Below are 25,575 nucleotides of genomic sequence, written 5' to 3'. Positions count from 1 at the left end.
CATAGATTATGATACTAAAAATTTAAAAAATAAACACTACTTTAAGACTTAGGTGTTTTAACACATTATGAATGGTAGGCTAGCAAAATGAATTCTAAATGGCCATGAAAATAGCCATGGGCAGCCTGGGTGGTTCAGTGGTTTAGCACCACCTTCGGCCCAGGGTGTAATCCTGGAGACCCGGGATCGAGTCCCATGTTGGGCTCCCTGCATGGAGCCTGCTTCTCCCTCTGCCTCTCTGCCTCTCTATCTTTCTCTCCCTCTCTCTCTCTCTCTCATGAATAAATAAATAAAATCTTAAAAAAAAAAGAAAAGAAAACAGCCATTACTCTGATTCCAAAGACTGAAGAAGATAAAATCAAGCCTAACTCTTGCAAATCTCCAATGTCATCTTCACACTCACAAGGCATATTTCTTGTTAATGGTCAGCTGGGTCTGACTTGTTGCTATTATAATGCCTCTGGTAGGACATTCTCAAAAAGACCAAAGGGGCCTTCTCTTCAAAATGATTTAATTATCATCAATAAATTATATCAGATAATGGTAATGCTTTGAATTACCTAAGCAATACTTTAAAATATTTTTCACTACTGGTATATTTAGAGTACTTGGGCAAGTTTCTTTGTGTTTTCATTCTCTCACATAAATCAACAATCGTCTCATCTCTACTCAACCATATTCAAACAAAACATTTATTGAGTATATCTACAATTTTCAGGTACTTTATAACCACAGAGAACTCACAGAATATACAAAACAAATTACATACAAACTAGGGATTAAATCTCTTTCTGGGGGGATCCCTGGGTGGTTCAGTGGTTTAGCGCCTGCCTTTGGCCCAGGGCGCGATCCTGGAGTTCCCGCAGTCGAGTCCCACGTCGGGCTCCTGGCACAGAGCCTGCTACTCCCCCATCCTGTGTCTCTGCCCTCCCCCCCCTTTGTCTATCATAAATAAATAAATCTTTAAAAAAAATCTCTTTCTGGTGGTTAGTTCTTGAAATAAGAATGTGACCAAAATTACTGAATGCTTGTTATATGGTAGATGTCTAACTCTAGACCTATCATTTATTTTCCACAACTCTATGAAGTGCCACTGCCATTTTATAGAGCAAGCACCTAATAAATAATCCATGGTGTCCAGTTTATATCTTAATAGGGACAATAACTCACAGGGTTATTGTAGATTAGCTAAATTAACATACATAAAACACTTGGAACGATTCCTGGTGCAGAGTAGGCACTATGTGATTTTTGCTATTATCAGTTTTCCATTAAATAGTAAAGTATGACAAAGGATGATAAAATAAGTACTATAGTATTTAAAATAAGTGTGTATATATGTGTTAGCTAGGCACTTACAAATGAAACTTGATCACAATTCTCATACTTGCATATTTAGATTACACATCCTCTAATAAATAATACTAAATATATCTTATTTGATTCTTCTGAAATTTGAGATGTTTCTAGATACCTAAAATTTATTGGAAATTTCAATAAAAATAGATAAATTTAGCTTTTCCATATTTGACTGATTTAAAAAAAAAACCATGCTAATACCTATGTCACCTGGCACTCATTAAAAAGTAGTTGTGATGATGTAATGAGCATATGGTTATGATAATATCAATTTCATACTTAGTGAAGTAATTCTGGTCATTAGAGACTTAACTTCATCAATCATCTTGAGAAATATTTCCTTTTTTACTGCAATACTCTCCCTGGTGACGTGAACTAATTAGTGACAGACATCCACCCTTTCCTGACACCACAGAAAACAAATTAATACTTCTAATGTTCATACAGACATAACATGGCAAAGGAAAGGAAACCTTGTCAGGCCCTTTGATTTCCATGTGGCAGCATGCGATTGCAGAAGAAATGTCAGCTATCCATGGAATATGCTAAAAAATTTAACCAGGACTTTCATATTCATCTTTACCTTTAAAATTCCTCATAAAAAATAATAAAAAAATAAAAGTCCTCCTCATAAAGGAGCAGCTAATGAAATCAATAGATTTGTTTCTTGTCCCCAAATAAACAAAAAGATAGTATGTTTTAAACAAAACTCATACTGTGTTATGAATACCACCCCACTTATCCTAACTTCTACCTCTAAGCCTGGCCAGTACAAGCATGTAGAAATTTAGCAGCCACTGTCACTTTAAATTGATATATTGCTTTAGCCTATTTCAGAAAATTTTGCCAAACTTTCACCTATGATATAATTTTTAATTAGGAACAACTAAACAATACTTTAAAAATGCCTATAAATTTTTCCTAAGATAATTATCACACTTTGTTACGAAATATGGTTTTACATGTAAGAAGTACTATGCTGGCATGTGCTGCAACTGAAAAAGAAAGTACCTATATAAATGAAATCCAAAATTGTTGGGGCACTGAGATGGCTGAGTTGGTTAAATGCCCAACCATTGATTTCAGCTCACGTCATGATCTCAGGGTCCTGGGATCAAGTCCCAGGTCCAGTCTGGAGTGTGGAACCTATGCAGGATTTTCTCTCTCCTTCTCTTTCTGCCCATCCTCCTGCCCTGCTCACATGTGCATGTGCTCTTTTGCTCTCTCATTAAAAAATTAAATAAAATAAAATTGCTGATGTGACTCAAGCCACTGAAATTAATATGGAAACATGAAGGATAAGGTTAGTGACCCAAATCTTCCCTATAATCTTATTATTACTTCAAGGTCCATTCAGAAATTAAGGAATGCACATCTATTAGGTGCAATTGTGTTTTCTCCTTTGTGCAAGGCACTGCGGACAAAAAGAGAGGGGGCAGTCAAAAAGTACCTCAGTATATTGGGGAAAAACAACTAGACACATGGAATTGATGGTGATTAAGTGCAAAACTACGTGGCATTAAAAACAAAAGTTCTACAGAAACCAGCACAAAGAGACCAACCAATATTCAGAAAGAAGGCGATTTAGTTTATGGCCGTACTACCCTCAACACACCTAATCACATCTGATCTCAGAAGGTAAGCAGGGTTGGGCCTCATTAATACCTGGAAGGGAGAGAGAAGATGGTTTATAAAAGGAAATTCACATCACAGGTAGGATTTAGATAAGAAACATTAAAGTCAAAACAAGTCTATGATGTAGGTCACAGAATCAGAATGGGAATGATGTAGAATCCACTGAAAGTATAATGGACACAGAGCCTGACAGAGGAAGCATTCAGTGGCCTACCAGAAAATCAGTTCTGGAGCATGAAGATGAGACAAAAGTAGTATCTAGCCATCCTTTTGAGAAATTCAATACCAAAAAAATTCAAAACTCATACACACACTAAAAATTATCTCCCGGAGTACTGCTCTGACATGCAAAATTTAGCAGCATCAATAATGTTTTATGGCAATAAGTAATAAATCAGTAATGTTTTATGGCAATAAGTAATAAATAAATAAGTAGAGAAACTTTCAATTTGTAATTAGATGTGAGGCCTTAATAACAAGTTCAAATATTTAGTTACTAATATTAAAGAAACAGGAATAAAGGAAAGGATGTATGAATATCTGATTCCCTTAAATAGTATCCATATATTGAAAGGAAACATTTTTTTTCACCATAAATTGTATTATGAGGATAAAGACTGAAGATAAAGTGTTAGAAGTATTATGGAAGAGTCAGTTTGAGCAGGGCTGAGGTTTGTAAATTTTATTCTGGGGTAATTAAGAAACAACAGAAAGGTTCTAATGCATGGAGATTTAAAACAATATTTAGGGAAAATTCATCTGGTTATACTATGAATAAAAGTAAGAGAACAGGGGATCCCTGGGTGGCTCAGCGGTTTGGCACCTGCCTTTGTCCCAGGGCACAATCCTGGAGTCCCAGGATCGAGTCCTGCGAAGGGCTCCCTGCATGGAGCCTGCTTCTCCCTCTGCCTGTGTCTCTGCCTCTCTCTCTCTCTCTCTCTCTGTCTTTCATGAATAAATAAATAAATAAAATCTTTAAAGTAAGAGAACAAGGGACACCTGGGTGTCTTAGTGGTTAAGCGCCTGCCTTTGGCCTAGGGCATGATCCTAGAGTCCCAGGATTGAGTCCCGCATTGGGTTCCCTGCATGGAGTCTGCTTCTCTCTCTGCCTATGTTTCTTCTGCCTCTCTCTTTCTGTGTCTCTCATGAATAAATAAGTAAAATCGTAAAAAAAAAAAAAAAAAAAGTGAGAGAACAAAAGAAAGAAGCCCATTAAAAAAGGATTTCAATAGTTTAGACATGTGACATGCAAGATGGGTAAGGGTATTATACAAGGAAGAGAATGTTTGGAGACACAGTGAAAAACTGAACTGACCATGCATAGGGAAAATGGGAGGCACACAGACCTAAACATATAATTACATCTAGGATAATTCCATCTGAACTCTAAATTTCACATTAGCTCATTCACACTGATCCCAAACAGCATTCTCAAGTATTCAATTATTCTAGCCATAGAAAACATGTCCCAATATGTCCATACATGAAAATGGTATTGTAAATTCAATTTTAAAAACTGATGCACTGTGTTTGTGTGGTCTGGGGGAAGGAGCACAAATAGTGAAAGAAAGAAAAAAGGCATGATTCCTTAAAATAGATCCCAAGTACCTTGACTCCTGGTCTAGTGCTTTCACTACCCCAGAAAGCAATTAGATTAACAGAATCAGGCAAGAAAGGATTTTTATCTCAGTAACTTTCAGTGTTTAAAAGAAATTAGGTTAGAATGTTTTAGAAGCTTTACTTAGCCTCCCCCAAAAGGATATGTGTCCAAAAGTTACCTAGTGGAGCAACCAATTGCCAATTGTTTTTGTTTAAAAGGTATTGAATTACATTTTGGAAAAAAAAAAAAAAAGTATTTCAGGGCTGTCAATTGATCCCTGTGATGGAAGATTCTCAAGCTTCTAAATGTTCCTAGTGATAATTTCATGTAATGAGGAATTAAGATCCTGATCAGAAGATACTCCATGAAGTAGTTTTTAGTATTAAGTTTCTTTTTTAAACTATAGTTCTCACAATAAAATCTAAGTAAATATCCTTGTTTGGGGGATAGTTAAAAACCTACATTCAGCCCACTTAATTGATTCATATATTTGAAAACAGAACAGATTTACAACTGATCCTCAATACTTTTTTTTTTCATTGTGGATAATATGTTGGATGATCTAATATCAAGCAACGCTACATGAGAAATTGGGAAATAATTAGTCTTTATCAAACCTAATTTCTATTGAGTTGTGCAGACTGTAAAACATATTTTACAGGATCTCTGATTTTCTAGATATGTGTTTACTGAAGAAAAAGCTAACTTCAAAAAGTTACATAATAACTATCACTGAGCCTTCTGAGAATTATAATTAGTAGCCATGTTCTCTCCCAAAAGATGTGTACCTAGTGATTTAGCCCAATCAGTGTATTCAAAACATACTGACATTGTTTGAAAAGGCATTACTTCCAAGAGTAACAGAATTTCACTAAGAATGATTTACAATAGACAGATGTGCTCGCTCATTTAACTTCTCTTTAATTTTCAGTGAGTGGAATTGTTAATGGAATACATTTTAACATTTTTAAAGTTTTTCCATGCCTACTAGAAAGCTCTCATAAAAATGGCCAGGGATTCCTTCCAAAGAGCAAAGGATGAAAACTAAAAGCCAACCAATCAACCAAACAAACAAGAACAGAGACCAATTGCCTGGAGAAAGAGGCAAAGGCCACTGAAATCCCAAAGATTTGGAATCAAATGCATATTTCCAAATGATATCTCATCAATGGAAATATGAAGAAACGGCTACAACTTTTCCAAAGCAGAATTATTCCTGAATGGCAATAATTCCAATGAATTATGATAGTGGTTAATCTACATGGCAGCTACAATAAGTTTCCTAAGACTTCTGCTCTTGATATTTCTGCTTTTCTTTTTTCTTTGGAAAAGACTAGAGTTGTGTTATCCAATATGGTAGCCACTAGCCACATGTCTATTTATTTTTATTTTTACTTTATTTCTTTTTTGAGAGGGAGGGGTGAGGGGCAGCGACAGAGGTAGAGAGAGAATCTTAATCACCCAGTGTGACTCATGACCTAAGCCAAAATCAAGAGTCAGACATTTAACCAACAGAGCCATCCAGGTGTACCTTCACATTTCTATTTAAATTAAAATTTAAATTATCTAAAACTAGATCAAATTTCAAAAACAAGTTCCTTTAGGAGCATTAGTCATATTTCAAGTGCTCAAGTGCCACACACACACGGAACAGCACAGGTATACAACACTTTTATCATTGTATAAAGTTCTATAAGACAGTGCTGGCCAAGACAGAAGGTCTGTTGAATCTGAGAGGTCATTTATTCATTGATTTATCAGTAGGTGGTACTTTGGCAATAAAACACATAGGCATGGACTAAATCTTGACAGTTAAATGCTGGATTTGTAAAAAACATCCCACATTCAAACACCAATATGGCTAGGAAATTCAATTAATAAAAGGAGAGTAATTTCAGATAGACAATGATAAATAGAGGTTAAATTCTATTTTTGAAAGATTTTATTTATTCATGAGAGACACAGAGAGAGAAAGAGGCAGAGACATAGGCAGAGGGAGAAGCAGGCTCCATGCTGGAACCTGACATGGGACTCAATCCTGGGTCTCCAGGATCACACCCTAGGCCGAAGGCAGCGCTAAACCGCTAAGCCACTCGGGCTGCCTGGTTAAATTCTATTTTAATGAAAAATACTGATGGCAAATATGCATGAAGATTTCATAAAAATCTACAATTTTTATTTTCCCAATATAAGATATAAGGACATGTATATGTAGCAAATGTTTGTTGCTTATATCCATTTTGAAGTAATTCCCAGTATAAAGTTATTTCTACATTAATATGGTTTCCATACAAAACTGTATTTTTTCTTTCCTTAACAATAACAAAAACTCATGAATTCAGGAACTTCTTTGGGTTATTCACCAAAACAGAGTAAGAGAATAAACAAGATTGATAAGAAGGAAAGAATTTTGTCTTTTTCTTTCTTATTTAGAAAATCTTCAATTAAATAATGACTAGATTGACTTTTGCATTACCTTTTCTTTACTTGGCTCTCTTTATCACAATTTTCCAAAATCACAGAATTTCCAAATAATAGAAGAAGGCCATGCTTCTTCAACTTGGGAAAAAGGGGGAGGTTGCCAAATCATAATTAGCATTATTCATGGTATATTAGAAAAATGCTATTGTTGGGACACCTGGGTGGCTCAGCAGTTAAGCGTCTGCCTTCGGCTCAGGGCATGATCCTGGAGTCCCGGAATCGAGTCCCACATCGGGCTCCCCGCATGGAGCCTGCTTCTCCCTCTGCCTGTGTCTCTGCCTCTCTCTCTCTCTCTGTGTCTCTCGTGAACAAATAAATAAAATCTTACAAAAAAAAAAAAAAAAAAGAAAGAAAAACGTTATTAAAGCTTTACATATATATACACATATATCTTCTGATCCAGACACAACTATGGCAAGGATGATCTTTTGACGATCAAAAGTTGGTTATGTACATCCAGACAATGCGGTATTATTTAGGGGTAAAAAGAAATGTGCTATCAGGGCTCCCGGGTGGCTCAGTTGGTTAAGCGTCTTCCTTTAGCTTAGGTCAGGTCATGATTCCAGAGTCCTGGGATCAAGCCCCACATCTGGCTCCCTGCTCAGTGGGAAGTCAGCTTCTCCCTCTGCCCCTCCCCCTGCTTGTGTGTGTGCTCACTCTCTCTCAAGTAATTAAAATATTTTTTAAAAAAGAAATAAACTAATAAGTTATGAAAGAGACATGGAGGAACCTTAAATGCATCTTGCTAAGTGAAAGAAGTCAATCTAGTTATGATTCCAATTATTAGACATTTTGGAAATGGCACAACTATGGAGACAATAAAAAGATAAGTGGTTTTCTAGGGGTTAGGAGGGTGCAAGGTAGAGATGAATAGAGAGAGTGCAGAGGCTTTTTGGGGTAGTGCTAATAAAGACTCTGTATGGTGCTACAATGACGGGTACACGCCATTATACATTAGTCAGGAACCACAGAATGTACAACACTAAGAGTAAATCCTAATGTAAACTATGGGTTTTGGGTGATTATGATGTGTGTCAATGCAAGTTCATCAACTGTAACAGATGTACACTCTGGCGTGGGTATGCTGATAATGCAGAAGCAGCACATATGCAGGGACAGGGAGTCTATGAGCAATCTCTGTAACCTCCTCCCCACTTTGCTGTGAACCTAAAACTACTCTTTAAAAAGTCTTTTTTTAAAAAGGGGTTATGGTACTCAAAAAGGGGATAATTTCATAAAATATGCAACACTCACAGAATCAAAAGCACATAAAAGTAGATCTACATAGCACCTCCTGAAGGAAAGAATTATCTGGCAGCTAATTTATTTTGCTAGACAAACTCATTTGCTACTTTAGTTATCTTATCAGGAAAAGCAACCCACAATGCAATTGAAAGAAACTTATCCTTCAAAGTTCAATTTGAGGTTCAGAACCTCCCATCCGTCCAGCTGTCACTTCCTGACTCCCATTTTTTCCTTCCCTGACTTCATCATAACCAAAACTCCTCTGACACTTCTTATTCCAATTTATCAGACCATGCTTTAACCTTCTCTTCTTTCCTTATCCAGCCCAAACCTTGCAGAGTATCTCTGCAACCACTCCCCCCTCCCCCCACCCCTGGAGTGGTTTCCTTTTTCTTTCTTCCTCTCCTTCTTTTTCTTTTTTTTTTCTTTCTGAGCATCACAACATCACAAAACCACAAACCTGAATGATTCTTCTACTATTATATGAAAAGGATCCTGAAGATAGCAGGAAAAAGAAAATCACACCATCTTGGGGACAGATGTCCCTATTCAGCTGGACCCTCTACTCCGAACAAGCCCACACTGCTGTGTCCTCATTCTTCTGTGGCTTCACACATATAATTTTCTCCATCTAGGAAGGCTTTCCTGATCCCTACCTGGGAAATGCTGACTTATATATTCTACCAGACAGACACCACAGGCACCATGTCCTGTGTGAAGCCCTTCTCAACATCTACTCATCACTGAGACAGAATTAAAGCTGCTGAGTATAGCACCCTTGTGAAGTTCTTATCACTCTGCATAAATATTTATTAATTTAATTTACTTATTTCTTTTCTGATATTATAAGCTTATTGAGGGGAAGGATGCCATTTTATCTTCACTTATATCCTCAGCGAGGAGCACAATATCTGACAATTAAAGTTTTGGCAAATACATAAACGAATGAATAAAAGTTTAAACAAATGAACAAATAAGATACCAGCCCTGGCTCTTGGCAGACCTGTGTTTTTAGTCAAGGCACTTCATGTTTCAGTATTTGTTTAATTACTATGGGGAAAAGTATACCTGTGACTATTATATAAATGGTGCTGTAGGATATAGCTAAGTGAAGAGTCCATCATTATAATGATTATCCCTTAGTTTTACACTCTCAACCACATGCTCCTAACCTATATCTTTCTGCAATGAAGCAATAAGTACTAAGAGCTAATTCAATTTTGATTCATAATAGTCAAATACCACATCCCTTTCCTCCCACCTAAAAATAGCAAGTTACTATGTTTTCCCTATATTATAAAATCTAATCTGTAGAAACCTAACTTATTTTAATTGGATAATTAACTTATAGAATAATAACTCTAACATTATTAAATGTTCAGGGGAAATTTACATCAAATAATTTTTTAGTATGTGCTATTACGTATTTTTCAGGGTTGGCCAAAGTTGCCCTGCCTAAACACTCTACTTCTCATTCAGACTTCCCACAAATAGGCATTCATGCGATACTACATGCTAAAGGCACTAAAGACACAAAACTGAAAAAAACTGGGTCTTGCCTTTACAGAGTTAAGGTTTAGTCATCTCACATTTTCTCTGTGTGCCTATTTGGAAAGATATTTATAGTTCTCTCTCCTCTAGACTACTCCTTATCAGCTTCTGTACCAGAACTTCAGTCAAAGGATTTACCTGGTCTACCCTATAAAGCACCAGAGAAGGAATGATTAAGGGAGGGGTAGGGCATTAAAATCAAGCAGTGATTTCTATTTTTTTAAAGATTTTATTTATTTATTTATTTATTTATTTATTTATTTACTTACTTATTTATTAGAAACAGAGAGAGAGAGAGAGAGAGAGAGAAAAGCAGAGACACAGGCAGAGGGAGAAGCAGGCTCCATGCAGGGAGCCTGGCGTGGGACTCGATCCTGGGCCTCCAGGATCATACCCTAGGCTGAAGGCGGCACTAAACCGCTAAGCCATTGGGGCTGCCCCAAGCAATGATTTCTCTAAATCATCATTACACACAATGCTCAGATTTCCCGAGATTCTTGACCCATGACACAGAAACCTGCAGACATTTGTAACTTCCTATTAAAAAAAAAAAAAATCAGTACTCTCACTTTTCTATACATATCCAAGAACCCTTTTTTAATTTTATCTTACTATACTTGTACCTAAGGCCTGCTAATAGCATGCATCAACATTTCTGCATATGATGCAGAACAATGGAAACACACAGCTCAGATCTGGGCTGTGTCACTTGCTGGCTGTGTAACGTACGGCAAGCCAGTAGGAGTTACATAACCCAATCATAAGTCAAGGAAGATCTATACATTTTATTGAGTAGAACTGGATTGTATTATAACAGAAGCTTGCCCCTAACCATGGAGTCATTAGAATATATTCATCAGATAAAGTAAGTAAACATTAAACTTTTCCTAAGTTTACAGTCACCATTGGAATAACTAGGAAAGCAAATACTTCAATGGAAAACTGCACATTCCTTGTATATCACTGCAGTGTTTACTTGATGCAAAATTTCATTAGATTATTTGTCTTCAAATCTAAAGCCCTCCAACTCACTCCTTATTAGATCCATAGTACAGAAATCAACAAATACCAGTATTTTAACAAAGCATTTTATTCATTTGTGCTGATTCATACTGGGACATCAAACAACCAAGGCAATGAATACAATTAACTTTTTTTTAAAGCCTTATTTATTTTTTTAAATTCAATTTGCCAACATATAGTATAACACCCAGTACTCATCTCATCAAGTAACTTTTGAAGCGAGTAATGATTTAGCGTTAAGTATATGGTTTCATCTCATTTAAATGAAACCCACAAGGATGCCACTAATATGTAAAACAGACGTATACATGTCTCAGGTCAACTTTCAAAAACTAAAAGCTTAACTAGCAAGACTCTGATTTATCAAAATGTCTAGGAAAAGAGATAAGCTAATTAAAAGCAGTTTTCATTATTCCAACATGGATATGGACTTCTATAAATCACAATTTATTTCTGTGAAAAGTTTGCAAAGGGAAAGACTGAAGAGATTGTCATGGCTCTTTTACTGGGCTATTCGGTATAGGGAACCTAATTTAATTATTAACTGAAATCCTGCATTTATTCTTTTTGCTTGACCTCACTTTGCTTCAGAAAGGATTTTTTAACTTAACTTTTTTGAGAGAGAGAGGGAGAAAGAGAGAGCACACATGAGAGGGGACAAGGGAAAGAGAGCATCTTAAGCAGGCTCTACACCCAGCACGGAGCCTGGAGCCCAATGTGAGGTCTGATCTCATGATTCTGAGATTATGACCTGAGCCAAAATCAAGAATCAGATGCTTAAACGACTCAGCCACCCAGGTGCTCCTGCTTCAGAAATAATTTTTAATACAGTTACTTCTATAATATAATCCTATAAATTCCAGACCCTTGAACTTTCAAATATGAATTTTTTTAAAAAGATTTTATTTATTTATTCATGAGATACACACAGAGAGAGGCAAAGACACAGGCAGAGGGAGAAGCAAGCTCCTCGCAGGGAGCCCGATGTGGGACTTGATCCCGGAACTTTGGGACCAAGCCCTGAGCCGAAGACTGATAATCAACAGCTGAGCCACCCAGGCGTTCCTAAATATGAATTTTCATACTGATAAAAGTACTAACTTGACACTGAGAGGCATTACTTCTTTTTTTGGGGGGGAGGCATTATTTCTTAATTTAATTATTATTTATTTTTACACTCCTTAACTTTCTTAATTACATCTTAATTATTTTAAGATTTTATTCATTTATTCACAAGAGACACAGAAAGAGAGGCAGACATAGACAGAGGGAGAAGTAGGCTCCCTGTGAGAAGCCCGATGCGGGACTCGATCCCAGGACCTGGAGATCACACCCTGAGCCCAAGGCAGACGCTCAACCACTGAGCCACCAGGTATCCCTATATCTTAATTATCTTAAATATAAAAGTGATAAAGCAAATTTATGGGATATTTAGCAAAGAAAGAAAATACATTACCCATACAGAATTCAATCCTCCAATAAAAGGTGGGCACTCTCAAAAATTTTAAATGCTATGTCACAAACTATAATACATTCCTATTAAATACTTTTTTTTAAAGTACAGAGAAACATAAGAAAGAAGGTCATTCATAGTTCTATTGCCTCCAAAATCTCATATTGACATTTTTGCTTCTATCAATCTAATTGGTTTTTTTCCCCCTTCCTGGCTTAACTGTGAGTGGATTCAATTTGTTTATATGTTTGACTAGCCAGACTTTTGTGTATTGTGAACCCGACTTGAGGGAATCCCCTTTCGGAAGAATTTCCTGGGTTTAATTATACCATTACCTCTACAGTGAGGAATTCTCATGAAGAAAGAAGTATATCAACGCATTAACATACTCTCATGTTCATTATGTGACTGATTCAAACAGCCATAGCTTCTAGGATCTGTGTTGGTTCTCAAGGATCCTCTGGTAAATTGATAATGAGTTTAATGTCATGAAAGGAGATGAGAATGATGGAAAAGCACTACTAGGACACTTGCTTCTGCTACTGCTGTACTCAAAAAGTCATGATCCTGCCAAACTTGAAGTCTTTTAAGTGCCCATGATCTAAACAAGAGTTAAAGTTCCACTGGGAGCATTGGAGTGGCTGATTCTAGGATGGGGAAAGGAATTATCTAATTTCATCTGCCTTTCTACTTCCCACTAAGATAATAAAGAATTTCTTCCCAAATTAGAGGACATGTTCAGACCCTAAGAACCAAAACATGACAAATACTCATTGCAATTATGTTCTAGCCTTTCACATATCTGAGAAGTCTGATGCCAGTCTGATTTTATCCCTCAGTTTACAACATATTGGTGTAGTCCGAACATATGCTTGTGGAGTTTTTTTCCTTATGTCAATACTTTGAAATTTCAGTCAAGATGTGTCTAGATGAAATTCTCTCTTCATTGACCTTACTTGATTTGCTCACCCAGGACAATTTTTGTTTTCCTCCCTAGGATAATTTTCCTCATTATATATCTTTTTCTATTTCTTTAGGTTCCCTTGTCTTTGTTATATACACACATATGCCATATACCTATAAATCTTGAAGTTCCAAGTTCCAGTCTCTGGTTTTTATTTCTGCCTTAAAAAAACATATTATTCACTCTTAGTTCTTTTCTTAAACATGCTGCAAGAACTTCTCAAATTTATGCACCACATCCCTGATTTTATTTTTATGTAATATAAATTCTGCTTGTTAATGCCTCTAATTCAGATTTGCACTATATTATTGCATTTTAACATCAAATCCTTTCTTTTTTTTAAGATTTATTTATTTACTTATGCATGACAGACACACACAGAGAGAGAGAGAGAGAGAGAGAGAGAGGCAGAGACACAGGCAGAGAGAGAAGCAGGCTCCATACAGGGAGCCTGAATGCGGGACTTGATCCCTGGTCTCCAGGATCACACCCTGGGCTGAAGGCAGCGCTAAACCACCGGGCCAGGACTGCCCATCAAATCCTTTCTTATTCCATCATACTTCTTGTTTTCCTGCCACCTCAGCCAGTTCCTCCTAAATCAATATATACTCCTGCTCAAAGGAAGATAGGTCTTTTAGAAAGACACTGGTGGCACTAAACATCCCCTCGGTCTTTAGAATAAACTGCTTTCAGAAGCATCCATTTCTTCTAAGCCATGTCCCCCTTGTTTTGTTCCCCAGTATCTTTTTCTCAGGCATAATGCTTTTTTCCCTGTTTTGTTTGATAGTTTTCTGCTTATTCAGCCTCAAATTAGGTGACATCAAACCCAGACCCAGTGTCTGTCAACAAGGTATTTGGATAGACCTAGCTTGATTATTTGGCTACTTCTCTTCTGGTGGAACTGCCTTTGCAGCTCTGCAGCTGAGACAGTTTGATGTGCACAGCTCCCTGCACAATTCTCATCTACAATGCTCTTCAGGCAGAGATTGGGATGCTCCCCTCTGCTACCTTCTGTCTCTAAAATCCTTAGTTGACACCCCCATCGATGTTTCTCTTGTTTCCAAATATTTTCACTTGGAGACAAACATATGTCCAGGTTACAATTCCCTACATGGGCCTCGCTTGCCTGTCTACTTCTTGTCCCACATTCTCCTGACTCGATGGTTATTACTATTAATATATGTGTGGAGACAGCATATGGCTTCCTAAAGAGTAATACTCTCTTTTTGGAGCAAACTATGAAACAGAAGGAAAAAGTCCATCCTGCCAGCTTTCATGTGAACATAAAAAAGATTTGCCACTGATTGAGATTTTCATTCCACAGACCTTTAAATACAAATATTACATATGCATATTTATATTATATATAGATATATATAAATAAAAATCCTTATATATAATAGCTATAAAATTCCTCCCAAATGTTTTGCTACTGTCAATTGCCACTGGGTTTTGGTTTTATCATTCTGAGGTCCTTACTGATATTTTACTCTTAATGAGAAGAGGTTGCAGCAACTACAGATATGCTATTTTAAACCAGAAAATTCTTACTAATTATATATTTCAAAACTACTACCCAAATTTTGTAAACTATGGATGTCTAACTTCTAAAATTATTCCAGATAGCAGTAGTTTCCAAACAGGACATATGGAAGTAAAGAAATGTAAACGAGGCTATGAATTAGGCTACTGAGTCCTGTATGAGCAAGAAAATCATTCTTAAAGTAGTGTATTCAGTGGAAGTAACTATTTTATTTTTTAAATTTTCTGGAACTGTTTTCTATTTCTGCTTTTAAAAGCAGTTTACTGCATATAAATGAAATTAAGTTATAATTTTAGATCCAATGTCATTAGTTGACAAGCATCTTTTATTCTCATAAATTATAACCCTAGGTATAACACTTTATTTCGTCAATATCCATAGCTTTGCAATAGTACATTAACCATAAACTAATGCTAGAGCTATTAGCTAGAACTCTCATTTTTTATTAAACAAATGTCATCAACACGATATAGTATTGTTGGATTTTTAATAGCAATTTGTCCTTTTTCATAGCAATTCACCTCTCAAACTCAAGGCCAACTAGACAGCCATAAAATGACTCAATACCACTAGATATTATACATACTAGCCAGTAATCAGGTAATGTCATATGTCTTTTGTATTTATGTTTTGTGTATCATAAAATATCTTACCTCAGCACTTATTTAAATCATTGGATAATAATGACTCTATTTTTCCAGAAAGAAAAGAGTCAAGGGCTTCTTTTAAAGATATACTTCTCTAGATCACAGGGTTCATTCTGTAGAATAGATTCAAATGCTATTTCAGAAAATGTTATCCATGAAACTACCTGAGAGTTCTTTTATTAATGCAGATTCTTAGGCCCTAACACTAGGCCTAGGAAATCAGAATCTCTAGATATGTGGTTAGAAATCCGCTTTTTAAAAAAATAAATTCCTTAATAATTCTTTATCCATGAAAGTTTGAGAATCACTGCTGTAATTGAATTCTAATTGAATACTAATGCATTGAAAAGTTAACCTGGGGAAACTAGGAAAGCTCCAATTTTATTTTACAATCTCATTCTAAGAAACTTCAGGTAAAGAACCAAGATCAAATTTCAGAAGTCCATTAGCATTTTATTCTATCCGAAACAATCAGTTTAGTAAAAACAGTCTCAAAATTCTGGTAACTCAAGTTACCACTTGAACAGACTCAAATTATCTAGACAGTTTACCATATGGAAATGCAGTGAGCCATTTACAAAAGCAATGTTTCCCTAGAGAAGTCACCAGATCAACTAACAAAAGACACACATTCGGATTGCAGGACATATCTCAACTACCAGTGAGAACACTAGAATCAGATGTCAACCGTTTTGTTAATTCTCATGGTAGTTTCACTTTTCTGCCATTAATGTTCTCAGTGCTAGCCCTGAGACGCGATGGTCATTCTGTTAGATAACCTTGTTAAAAAATCATCTGAGAGTGTTACTTCAGGCATGTTATAAAGTTGTTTCTAATACTATAACCAAATAGCCAGACACAATCCTGATGCAATCAGTCTCCCACATCAAGGACTTGAAATGAAATATTCTGTTGATGTAGCAACTGAATCTTTTAGTTTAAGAGCATAGAACTGCCAAGAGTAATTTGTTCATTATATTAAGGCTCTCTGCCCATATATAGACATTTAGAAGCCAAATACAATTCTACTCCAAGAGATACTTTGGAATAGTTTCTAATCTTCATTTGATTGTCCTGAAGAATATATATATTTGTAGCTAGTAAACCACATGGTTAACACACTGTTTTAAGCTACCTAGACATTTAGTCTATAAAGACATAATTAAAGACTAGCTTATGTTAGTTTATTATCAGTAAGCACTTGTGTGCATAAGATAAATAAGATAAAAACAACCTTGCTAATATTTAATAAAATTTCACCAAGATGAGAAACATCTTAAACCTTAATTTAAAAAATAAAATTGGGGATCCCTGGGTGGCGCAGCGGTTTAGCGCCTGCCTTTGGCCCAGGGCGCGATCCTGGAGACCCGGGATCGAATCCCACATCGGGCTCCCAGTGCATGGAGCCTGCCTGCTTCTCCCTCTGCCTGTGTCTCTGCCTCTCTCTCTCTCTCTGATGTGACTATCATAAATAAATAAAAATTTAAAAAAAAATAAAAATAAAAAAAAAATAAAATTGGGGGATCCCTGGGTGGCTCAGATGTTCTCAGCGCCTGCCTTTGGCCCAGGGCATGACCCTGGAGGCCTGGGATCGAGTCCCGTGTCGGGCTCCCGGTATGGAGCCTGCTTCTCCCTCTGCCTGTTCTCTGCCTCTCTCTCTCTCTCTCTATCATCAATAAATAACATATTAAAAAATAATAAAATAAAATAAAATAAAACAAAACAAAACAAAATAAATTGGGGGGCGCCTGGGTGGCTCAGTGGATTAAGCAGCCCATTCTTGATATTGGCTCAGGTCATGATCTCAAGGTTGTGAAATCGAGCCTGGAGTCACACTCCACACTCAGAGAGGAGTCTGCTTGAGATTCTCTCTCTCCCTCTGCCCCTCCCCCTGCCTGCCCACATTCTCTCTCTAAAATAAATAAATAAACAAATGTAAATTAATTATATTGGAAATAATATAATACTCAAATTGGGAAGGATTTTTTTAAACCAATTACTAAAACACTTAGATTTTTTTTGAAAACCATATGATAGACTGGAGAAATTAAAACTATTAAAACCATCCAGAGACAGTTTCTATTTACAGTTGCTTAAAATAAGTCTCTTAAAAGGACTAGTGTTTATCTTAAAAAGTCATCTATTTGTCAGTGATGTTTTAGTTTCCAGTTTAGTCAGCTTTAGTCTACTTACGATCCATAAGGCTTCCATCATTCAAAACACTGTTGTGGGTAGACACTGTCATTCTCAGAGGGCCAACTTAAGGGAATAAAGATCAAAGAAAGAAGAGAGGAAGATACCATAACTCCAAAGTTACCACATGCACATACCTTGCACTGTGAGGAAAACTGAAGCAGCTGACGATCCTCCTTCATTGGAAACCACACACTGATACTCCCCAGCATCATTGAACTTCACAGTCCTTAGCTCCAATGAGGAGTTAGCCAAACTCCTCATTCTTGCTGGGTCTGCCAGTCTTGCATCTCTGTCATTCCTCTGCCAGGTTAGGTTGTAATCCACTGCACTGATGACGAGACATGTCAAAATTGCTCTTTCTCCAGGAAGGACTGTAACATTATCAGGCACTTGGATGATGGGAGGGGGCTCTGTGTGAAATGAAAACATTCAAATCAAGAGACCTAACAGCCATTTTGCTCACTTAGAGATGTAGTTTAAAAATTTAATGAGTATGTATTGAAAATCTTGTACGGAAGATGCAGTACAAGAGAACTTATTCATTAATACATATGTCTATGACCCGAAAAAAGTTATCATCTCATTAAAAGATTCTTAAAAAGTAGTGCATGTTTTAAAGACATATCATCCATCTAATTTTTATCACATCTGCCAAACATGTAGTTTCAAATGCATGTCTTTAATTGAAGATTTGAATATTCTCTAATTTTAAAACATCTTACTGTAAAAGCAAATAATAGCATAGGGTACTTGTAACTTGAAGACACCATGCAAATAATGTGTTTTTAATTCCTTTAATCCTCAGTGTAAAAAAAAAAAAGAAATCAGTGCTTGTTTACATACCAAAGTATACCGAAGTTTAAATTTATAAATTATAGATGTGAGAACCAAAAAGGCATGGCAAAAGGATATGATTAGACTAATTTAGGATTGCGAAATGAGGAGAATTTTTATTTGAGTTTTGAAGAAAATAGCATTTATAGATTTTTTTAAATGTAAAGATTCTTCTTTAGTGTTTTAAAGAGAGGACACAAAGTATGGTAGACAATAGTGCACTCAGTATGATAGTATTAGCTTTAAGAAGAGTCACGATCTCATTAAGGAGTACAACTGCAACCTATGACAAATGTTCCCCCAGAGGCATGAGGAATATTTTGACTTAAGAAGGTCAAGTTAAGAGTAGGTGTAGGCCTTTAATAAAATTGTACACATAAAGCCATGCACACAAAAGGTACTGAATAATGCTTGCACATTTCAGATGTGGTCAGAAGCTACTTACTAATTAAATATTTTGCCAACATTCTAGAATCACATACTACTCTAGGTTTGAGAATAAATACAAACACCCCTTTAAAGTACACTCTGCCCAAGTGCTTTATAATGATCTGATGTAGCAAGTCATTATTCAACACTACTACAGCAATAAAAACTGTGGTGAGCTGTGTTAGCTGGAAACCCATGTGCCTTAGTTTAAATATGAAAGAGTATCAGATATTCAAGATCAAATGTTATTCTTCTTTATTTAAAACCTTTATAAGTGCAAATGAATCATAAGCCTAGAAAAAACCTGGAAGCAATATGCCAAAAGCATACGGTAATCTCTGAGGAATAGAAATGTGTATATTTTTCATATTTTTCTTTATATTTATCCTTGTTTTCCAAACATTTTTGGAAGAGTAGATGCTACTTAAAGTTATTATTTAAAAAACAAATTTTTATCATTCTGTTATGTTTTTATAACCTGTTAGGAAAACAGCTAGTGAATCAAGTGGACAGAGTACATGACAAAGAAAGTTCTGGAGTCTGGCTAGGATTGACACAAAATATGAGATGCCTTGTTAAATTTAATTTCAGATAAACATCAAATAGATATTTTAGTATGCATATGTCTCATGAAATTACTTCAGACACACGTATATGAAATTCAAATTTAACTGGGCATTCTATGTTCTTATTTGCCTAATCCGACAACTATAGGCTGCCTAGTTTTATCCTTAGGTGTGTGACCTTAGAGAAGTCAGTTTATCTATAGAATTTGTTTCTCTGTCAGAAAAATGAGATGACTAAATTAGGATAGCTTTTTTTTTTTTTTTTTTTTTTTTTAGGAAGAGAGAGAGCAGGAGTCAGGGATGCAGAAAGAGAATCCTAAGTAGGATCCACACCTAGTACAGAGCCCAACGCAGGGTTCGATGTGGGGCTTTATCTCACAACCCTAAGATCATGACCTGAGCTGAAATCAAAACTTGGATGCTTAACTGACTGAGCCACCCAGGTACCTGATTAAATTAGGTTATCTTATAGATAATTTGTAGTTCTAATGTTCTATTACTCTATTACTCTAACATGAAAGATGGCAAAGACCACCCAGGACCTGAAAGTGATACTACATTCATATGTTCATATTCTATAAGACCTTCCTGAAGGCCATATGATGTTTTATGTGGTTTTCTTGTTTTGTTCTTTGGAAACAAACTTCTTCAACTAGGTATTTTTTGAGATTTTTAGGAAACGGAAAATCTCATATTAGGCATGTAGGGAATGCTAGACACATGCCTAGATCCCTATTAAGGACCAAGGCACTCATTTCCCTAGCTGCCTATGCTTGTTGGCTATATACAGCTCATAGCCAAGGATGCTAACATACTCAGGGTAAGGCCCCCTTTCCAGGGTAGCCCATATCCTGTGATAACAGAATACTTAGTCTGGTCTTGGAAGTTAGTCCTTCCTATGTGAAAAAATGACTGGGGATAGAATAAAAGAATCAGAGATGGAACCTCAAAACTGAGAGGTGAATGAAAAGTATAGGCCTTGTAACATTAGGTAAAGATCACTGGACAAAGAGTTAGGAGGGCAGGAATATTTTCACTACCTGTCTTGTAACCGTAATGGGTCACTTGCCTGCTCTGGGCTTCAGTTTCTTTACCTACAAAATGATTTGGTAGTACAAGATTATTTCCAAGTTGTATCCTGCTCTAAAATAATATACTATAATTACAATTTAAGATTACTTGTCACTAACATGCCCTGACAAGTTTTCTCTATTCTCAGTATTTTTCTTAAACCCAGAATTATAGTACTCTATGTGTGTGCATTGAGGGAGGGGAAATGCGTTAATAAAGAAATTCAGTAAATTAATGTAACTAAGTAATAGTATTAAACTAAGTCATTAAATATCACTTGAAAAGAATGAGTTTTCCATGTCTCTGCAACTCTATTCGTTTCTATGTATTTATACAATAAAAGAGGTACAATGTTTTTTACACCCATTTTGCATTTAAAACATTCAATAATCAACATTTCACTGAACCAAAAATCTTTAAACATGTCAACTAGAAGAAAATGCTGGGAATTTTGAAGTAACATATTGGCAGAACTTTAGCTTTTCTTTAAACTGCTTTTGGGTGCCCTTTGGCTTTGCTAAATAAATTGGTGTCCAGAGTGACACAAGAACATCACTATCCCCTAATGCCTTGTCTTCTAACACTCCTTTCCAAAATAAAAGATCTAACCATCCTGTGAATTTGCACTTGATTTCAGTGTGCTGGTCAGGTAACTGCTGGAATCTCAGCAGAGGTGAAAAAAGACTCAGAAGTAGGTGGAAGTTTAAGGCAATGGGGAGCCCAAAAAGAAATGTCTACTCTTCCACGTCCAAAGGGGTGCTTGCTTGTTACTTCTGTGATTGTAAGTCATTGCCATTATCATCAGCATTTCTGCTCTTTCTTTCCTAATTGACTGAATGGGACACAATTCTTGAAAACTGGCTTGGGCACAGTATAATTTCCTCATGACACCAGTGCCTGGTTGGCACAAATTAAACTAGAGGGGCATGTGTACAACACATACAACACACATATGGAAGTTACTGACCCCAAAGCCAAATTCTTAATAGTCAGTTCACAAATTCTTATTGGCACTTCCCAGTTGTTTATGTCAGATGTCTAAATCCACTCACTCAAACTTATTTCCCTGTCTTTCCCTTAATTAATATTGTTGGAGGAAAAAAAAAAAAAAACCCAAAACCTCAAGTGCTCAAGTGTTTGTTTTCCCAGGAGCTGAGGAACGTTGACACAATTCCAACACTTTTCATAATTACTGGAGATGAAAAAAATGAATAGTTTATGATGCATGTCAACGAGATCGTTTCAAAAGGCAAACTTTATTTTTCTAAGAATAAGAGAACACAAATAAATTCACTCCAAGAAGAACATGCTTACATGCCTCTGTTTTAAAGTTCAGCTTGGATTTATTGATAACAAACATAAATCCTAGACTTCTAAACAGTCCCACAATTCTACAGTTTCTTGTGTCCTTAAACTGTCTCAAGAAAATGCACATTGGTACTAAAAGCAGATATAGACATTGTTTAAAAACTCAGCAGCTACATTTAGGTCAGAATAGGGTTACTATTAAACACCCAGAAACATTAGTCCACAAGGCAAGTAGAAAATAATTCAGTTGAAACAAACTTTCCAATAAATTCTAGATTTATGCTGAGTAAGTGGCTTAATCCTGATATTTGGTGGCAAATAATAATCTTTTTGTGTCCTAAGAATTCTGGAAGATTAAAGGAAAAAAATGATTTTTTTTTCACTAAGATATATTCTGTCTTAACAAGCAATGAAAAAAAAAAAAAAGCAATGAGTTTTGTCTCCCATTTATTCATAGAAAGCACACTACCTAAAAGCAAAATAATTAGGGGATCCCTCGGTGGCTCAGCGGTTTAGCATCTGCCTTTGGCCTGGGGTGTGATCCCAGAGTCCCGGGATCGAGTCCCACATCGGGCTCCCTGCATGGAGCTTGCTTCTCCCTCTGCCTACGTCTCTGCCTCTCTCTCTCTCTCATACATAGATGAATAAAATCTTTAAAATAAAATAAAAATAACATAAAAGCAAAATAATTAGCATTTCTTCCACTCTTCTTAATACAAATATTGTAACTACTGAGGCCCTGTGTTTCTTGAACATGATCACTATCATTACTGTTTTCAATTTATTTTTATTTATTTATTTATTTATTTATTTATTTATTTAATTTTTACTGTCTTCAATTTAATGTCAGAATTCACTCAGAAAAGCACTCTGCTTAATATGGATACAAGACAGGAAAGGGAAAGTTTAACTTTGTTATTCCCAGAATAGAACTCTTTCTTTTCTTAAATTGTATCCTTTCCTTTAAATTTCTTTAAATTTTAATAAAAATGCTATATGGTCATTTCCAAAAATATTTATTGAGCCCCCACAATAATAATGATAATAGTACAACAACAACAGCAATACCTGAGGTCTGTCAAGTGTTTCCATGTGCTAAGCTCTCTCCTATGTGCTTTACATATACTATCTCATTTATCCTCACAGCTTCTCCATGAGACACAGACCATTACTGATACAACCCTCATTCTATAGTTCGGGAAACCAATGCACTGAGTCCTTAAGTGATTAGCCCAAGGAAGGACACACAGCTAATATGTGGCAAAGGCAGGATTAGCAAACGTCCCATTTCCATAGATGCATTAGGATGTAGGCAACTGCAAATTCATGATAATTACCTGACACATCAAAAAATGTCTGTGCCCGTCCAGTCCCTGCACTGCTGACGGCGATGCACTCGTAGGTGTCTTCATCAGACAAAGTGACCTTTTCAATCTCCCAGGTCACACTGGCAGATTCTCTGGGGTAAGAAAATAGAAACCTTTTTAGTTATGACAAAAACAAGGTAAAGCTGAAAGCAGTGATTCCACTATTTTTTTAAAGTAATCATTCAAAAGGACATGTAAAAATAAACGGATTAAACTGAAGAATTCTTATAGCTTAATATGACACACCTTTTAATTAAAATGTTAAGCTCTCTGAGAAAAAGGAATAACAAAGGTAATAAGATATGGAGTTTGTAAATTTCTTTAGGGAAACATTTTCTAGCCATGTCAAAATATAAGATGAGTTATTAGAGAAACATTCCTTAAGTCCTCTCTCCTTCCATATTATTTCCAGTTTTAAGTCATGTTCAGTGGGGGTTCTTAAACCAAAGCAATTCAACCAGGTAATTCATAACTTTGAAAATAGAGAATAGACTTTTTGATTCCAAAAGATAAGTTCTCTTTAACTTTCTTATGTACAAGCTCGACATAAAGCCATAGAAGTGCATGCACTGAGAAAAGAAAAAAAAAAACTATCAGTTTTATTATCAAACCTGTCACTTAGATTAAAAAAATCCATTTGCTATAATACTTATCCATTAATTTAATAAACACTATCCTTTGTCCTTTAACACTATTCAAATTGTTTCTCATCTTCTGGATGTGTCTTAGTAATAGATATTTAATCCCAATAGACATTTAACACCTAATTAATAGATATTTATAAGATTCTAATAACCTGCAAAACAGGTATTATCTTGTTTTAAAATAGAATTGAAAATCATAGCTATTTTCATAATTTTTTCCTTATATTCATCCATACAATTTATAACCTTAAATATTCAAGACATAGATGAGATTTGAAAAGCCCATTGCAGAGTCAAGACACCTTCCACTGGAGTCTGAAAGTGGTGTGAGATATATATCATACTAATGACTCCAGATCTCTTGCCATCCAGACAAACCATACCCGTCATTAAAAAACCCATGAAGAGCTTACTGAGCTCTTAATGTGTATTTAGCATTAACCTAGACTTTGTAAGAGAAAGTGAAGTCCTATCCTAGGTTCCTGTCATTAGAAAAGTGAAAGAATGAGCAAAGTCATTATTTCATATATTTTAGTAACTGAGCATATTCAGTTGTGTTTGCATTAGGTGTCAGAGGTCCTTATTGTCACATTCAGAAGTAAGAGGATTATGAGTCGACTCTAAGCCCTAGTGATCACCTAAGCTAAATCTTTAGTGCCTAATGGCAGTAAGCTGAGTCCAAGTTTATAACTGTCATTGTCTCGGAGATACTGGTAAGTTCCAGGAAGGCAGGAGTTTGAGATACATACAGTTATTTGTGTTCTCTGCAATCTCTACTTCAGAACCAAGCCTATATTAAAATTCATAAAAAACTTAGTCACAGGGAAATTTTAGAACAGATAGTAGCAGTTCTTCCACTCCCAAGCCCCTTGTTTTAGAAACAAGTAAGTTGATATTCAGGAAGAAGGATAATAAATTTGTTCAAAAGCACAAAACCAGCGTCAGATTGCTTGAAGAATATTCTTTACAGTCACACTTGCTCCTCTCTTCTTTATGAAATATTACAAGAAAATAATTCTCTTTCATCATATAGCCTTCTCAGTTAACATTAAAATTATATGGCCACAGTAAGCAGTTTTGAAGGCATGGCCTTTGGAAGAAGGAAGAACATGTCAAATACAAATGTGTCCTGTTGCTAATGCAAACTAATTCTCTCTTACATCCCCCCTAGTGACCATAGCGACTCACATAACAAAGATTAAGTCACATGTCTCAAGTTATTAGGAAATCTAGGGCAGGGACGTGTGAGTGAATCAGGGTTAGAGTATCAATCTATCACCACTCATGCCAAATTCTGTCTTTAGCCTCTCATAACCAACGAGCTTAATATATGTCAGTAAGTCATGTCACATCTCTGGGCCACAGAGCTGGAAAAATGAGAGAAAGAATTCTTGTGGCTTACCTCCCAGGAACTGTGTGGAATTAATGAATTAATGTTTATAAAGAATCTCAAGTGTCTTTGAAACATGTTACTATTTAAACATGAAGCAGAATTATTTGATTGCATCAGGCAGTTATGTAGCTTCAACATTGCATATCCTGGTCAGTTATGTTGCCTGTTATTAAACATGGAGCTAAGGGAATCATCAAAATATGCAAAATATAAAAAAAAAGTAGCAAGAAATATTACATTTCAATCTTTAAATAGTGGATTTTTTT

The 25,575-nt window shown here is 35.9% G+C and overlaps 1 protein-coding gene across 4 annotated transcripts in view; it reads right to left on the bottom strand.

Moving 5' to 3' along the window:
- HMCN1 (hemicentin 1) overlaps positions 1-25,575 on the bottom strand; it is a 457,926-nt gene that overhangs the window by 242,617 nt on the left and 189,734 nt on the right. For all 4 annotated transcript variants that reach the window (XM_038542311.1, XM_038542313.1, XM_038542312.1 and 1 more), the window contains exons 10-11: positions 23,243-23,364; positions 17,832-18,107 (exon numbers count right to left, since the gene is read on the bottom strand). In XM_038542311.1, the coding sequence (XP_038398239.1) occupies positions 17,832-18,107; positions 23,243-23,364 (398 nt within the window). The remainder of the gene's footprint in view (positions 1-17,831; positions 18,108-23,242; positions 23,365-25,575) is intronic.

This window comes from Canis lupus, chromosome 7 (assembly GCF_011100685.1).
Source record: "Canis lupus familiaris isolate Mischka breed German Shepherd chromosome 7, alternate assembly UU_Cfam_GSD_1.0, whole genome shotgun sequence".
Taxonomy (NCBI): Eukaryota; Metazoa; Chordata; class Mammalia; order Carnivora; family Canidae; genus Canis; species Canis lupus.
This window is presented reverse-complemented; position numbering and strand designations above follow the sequence as displayed.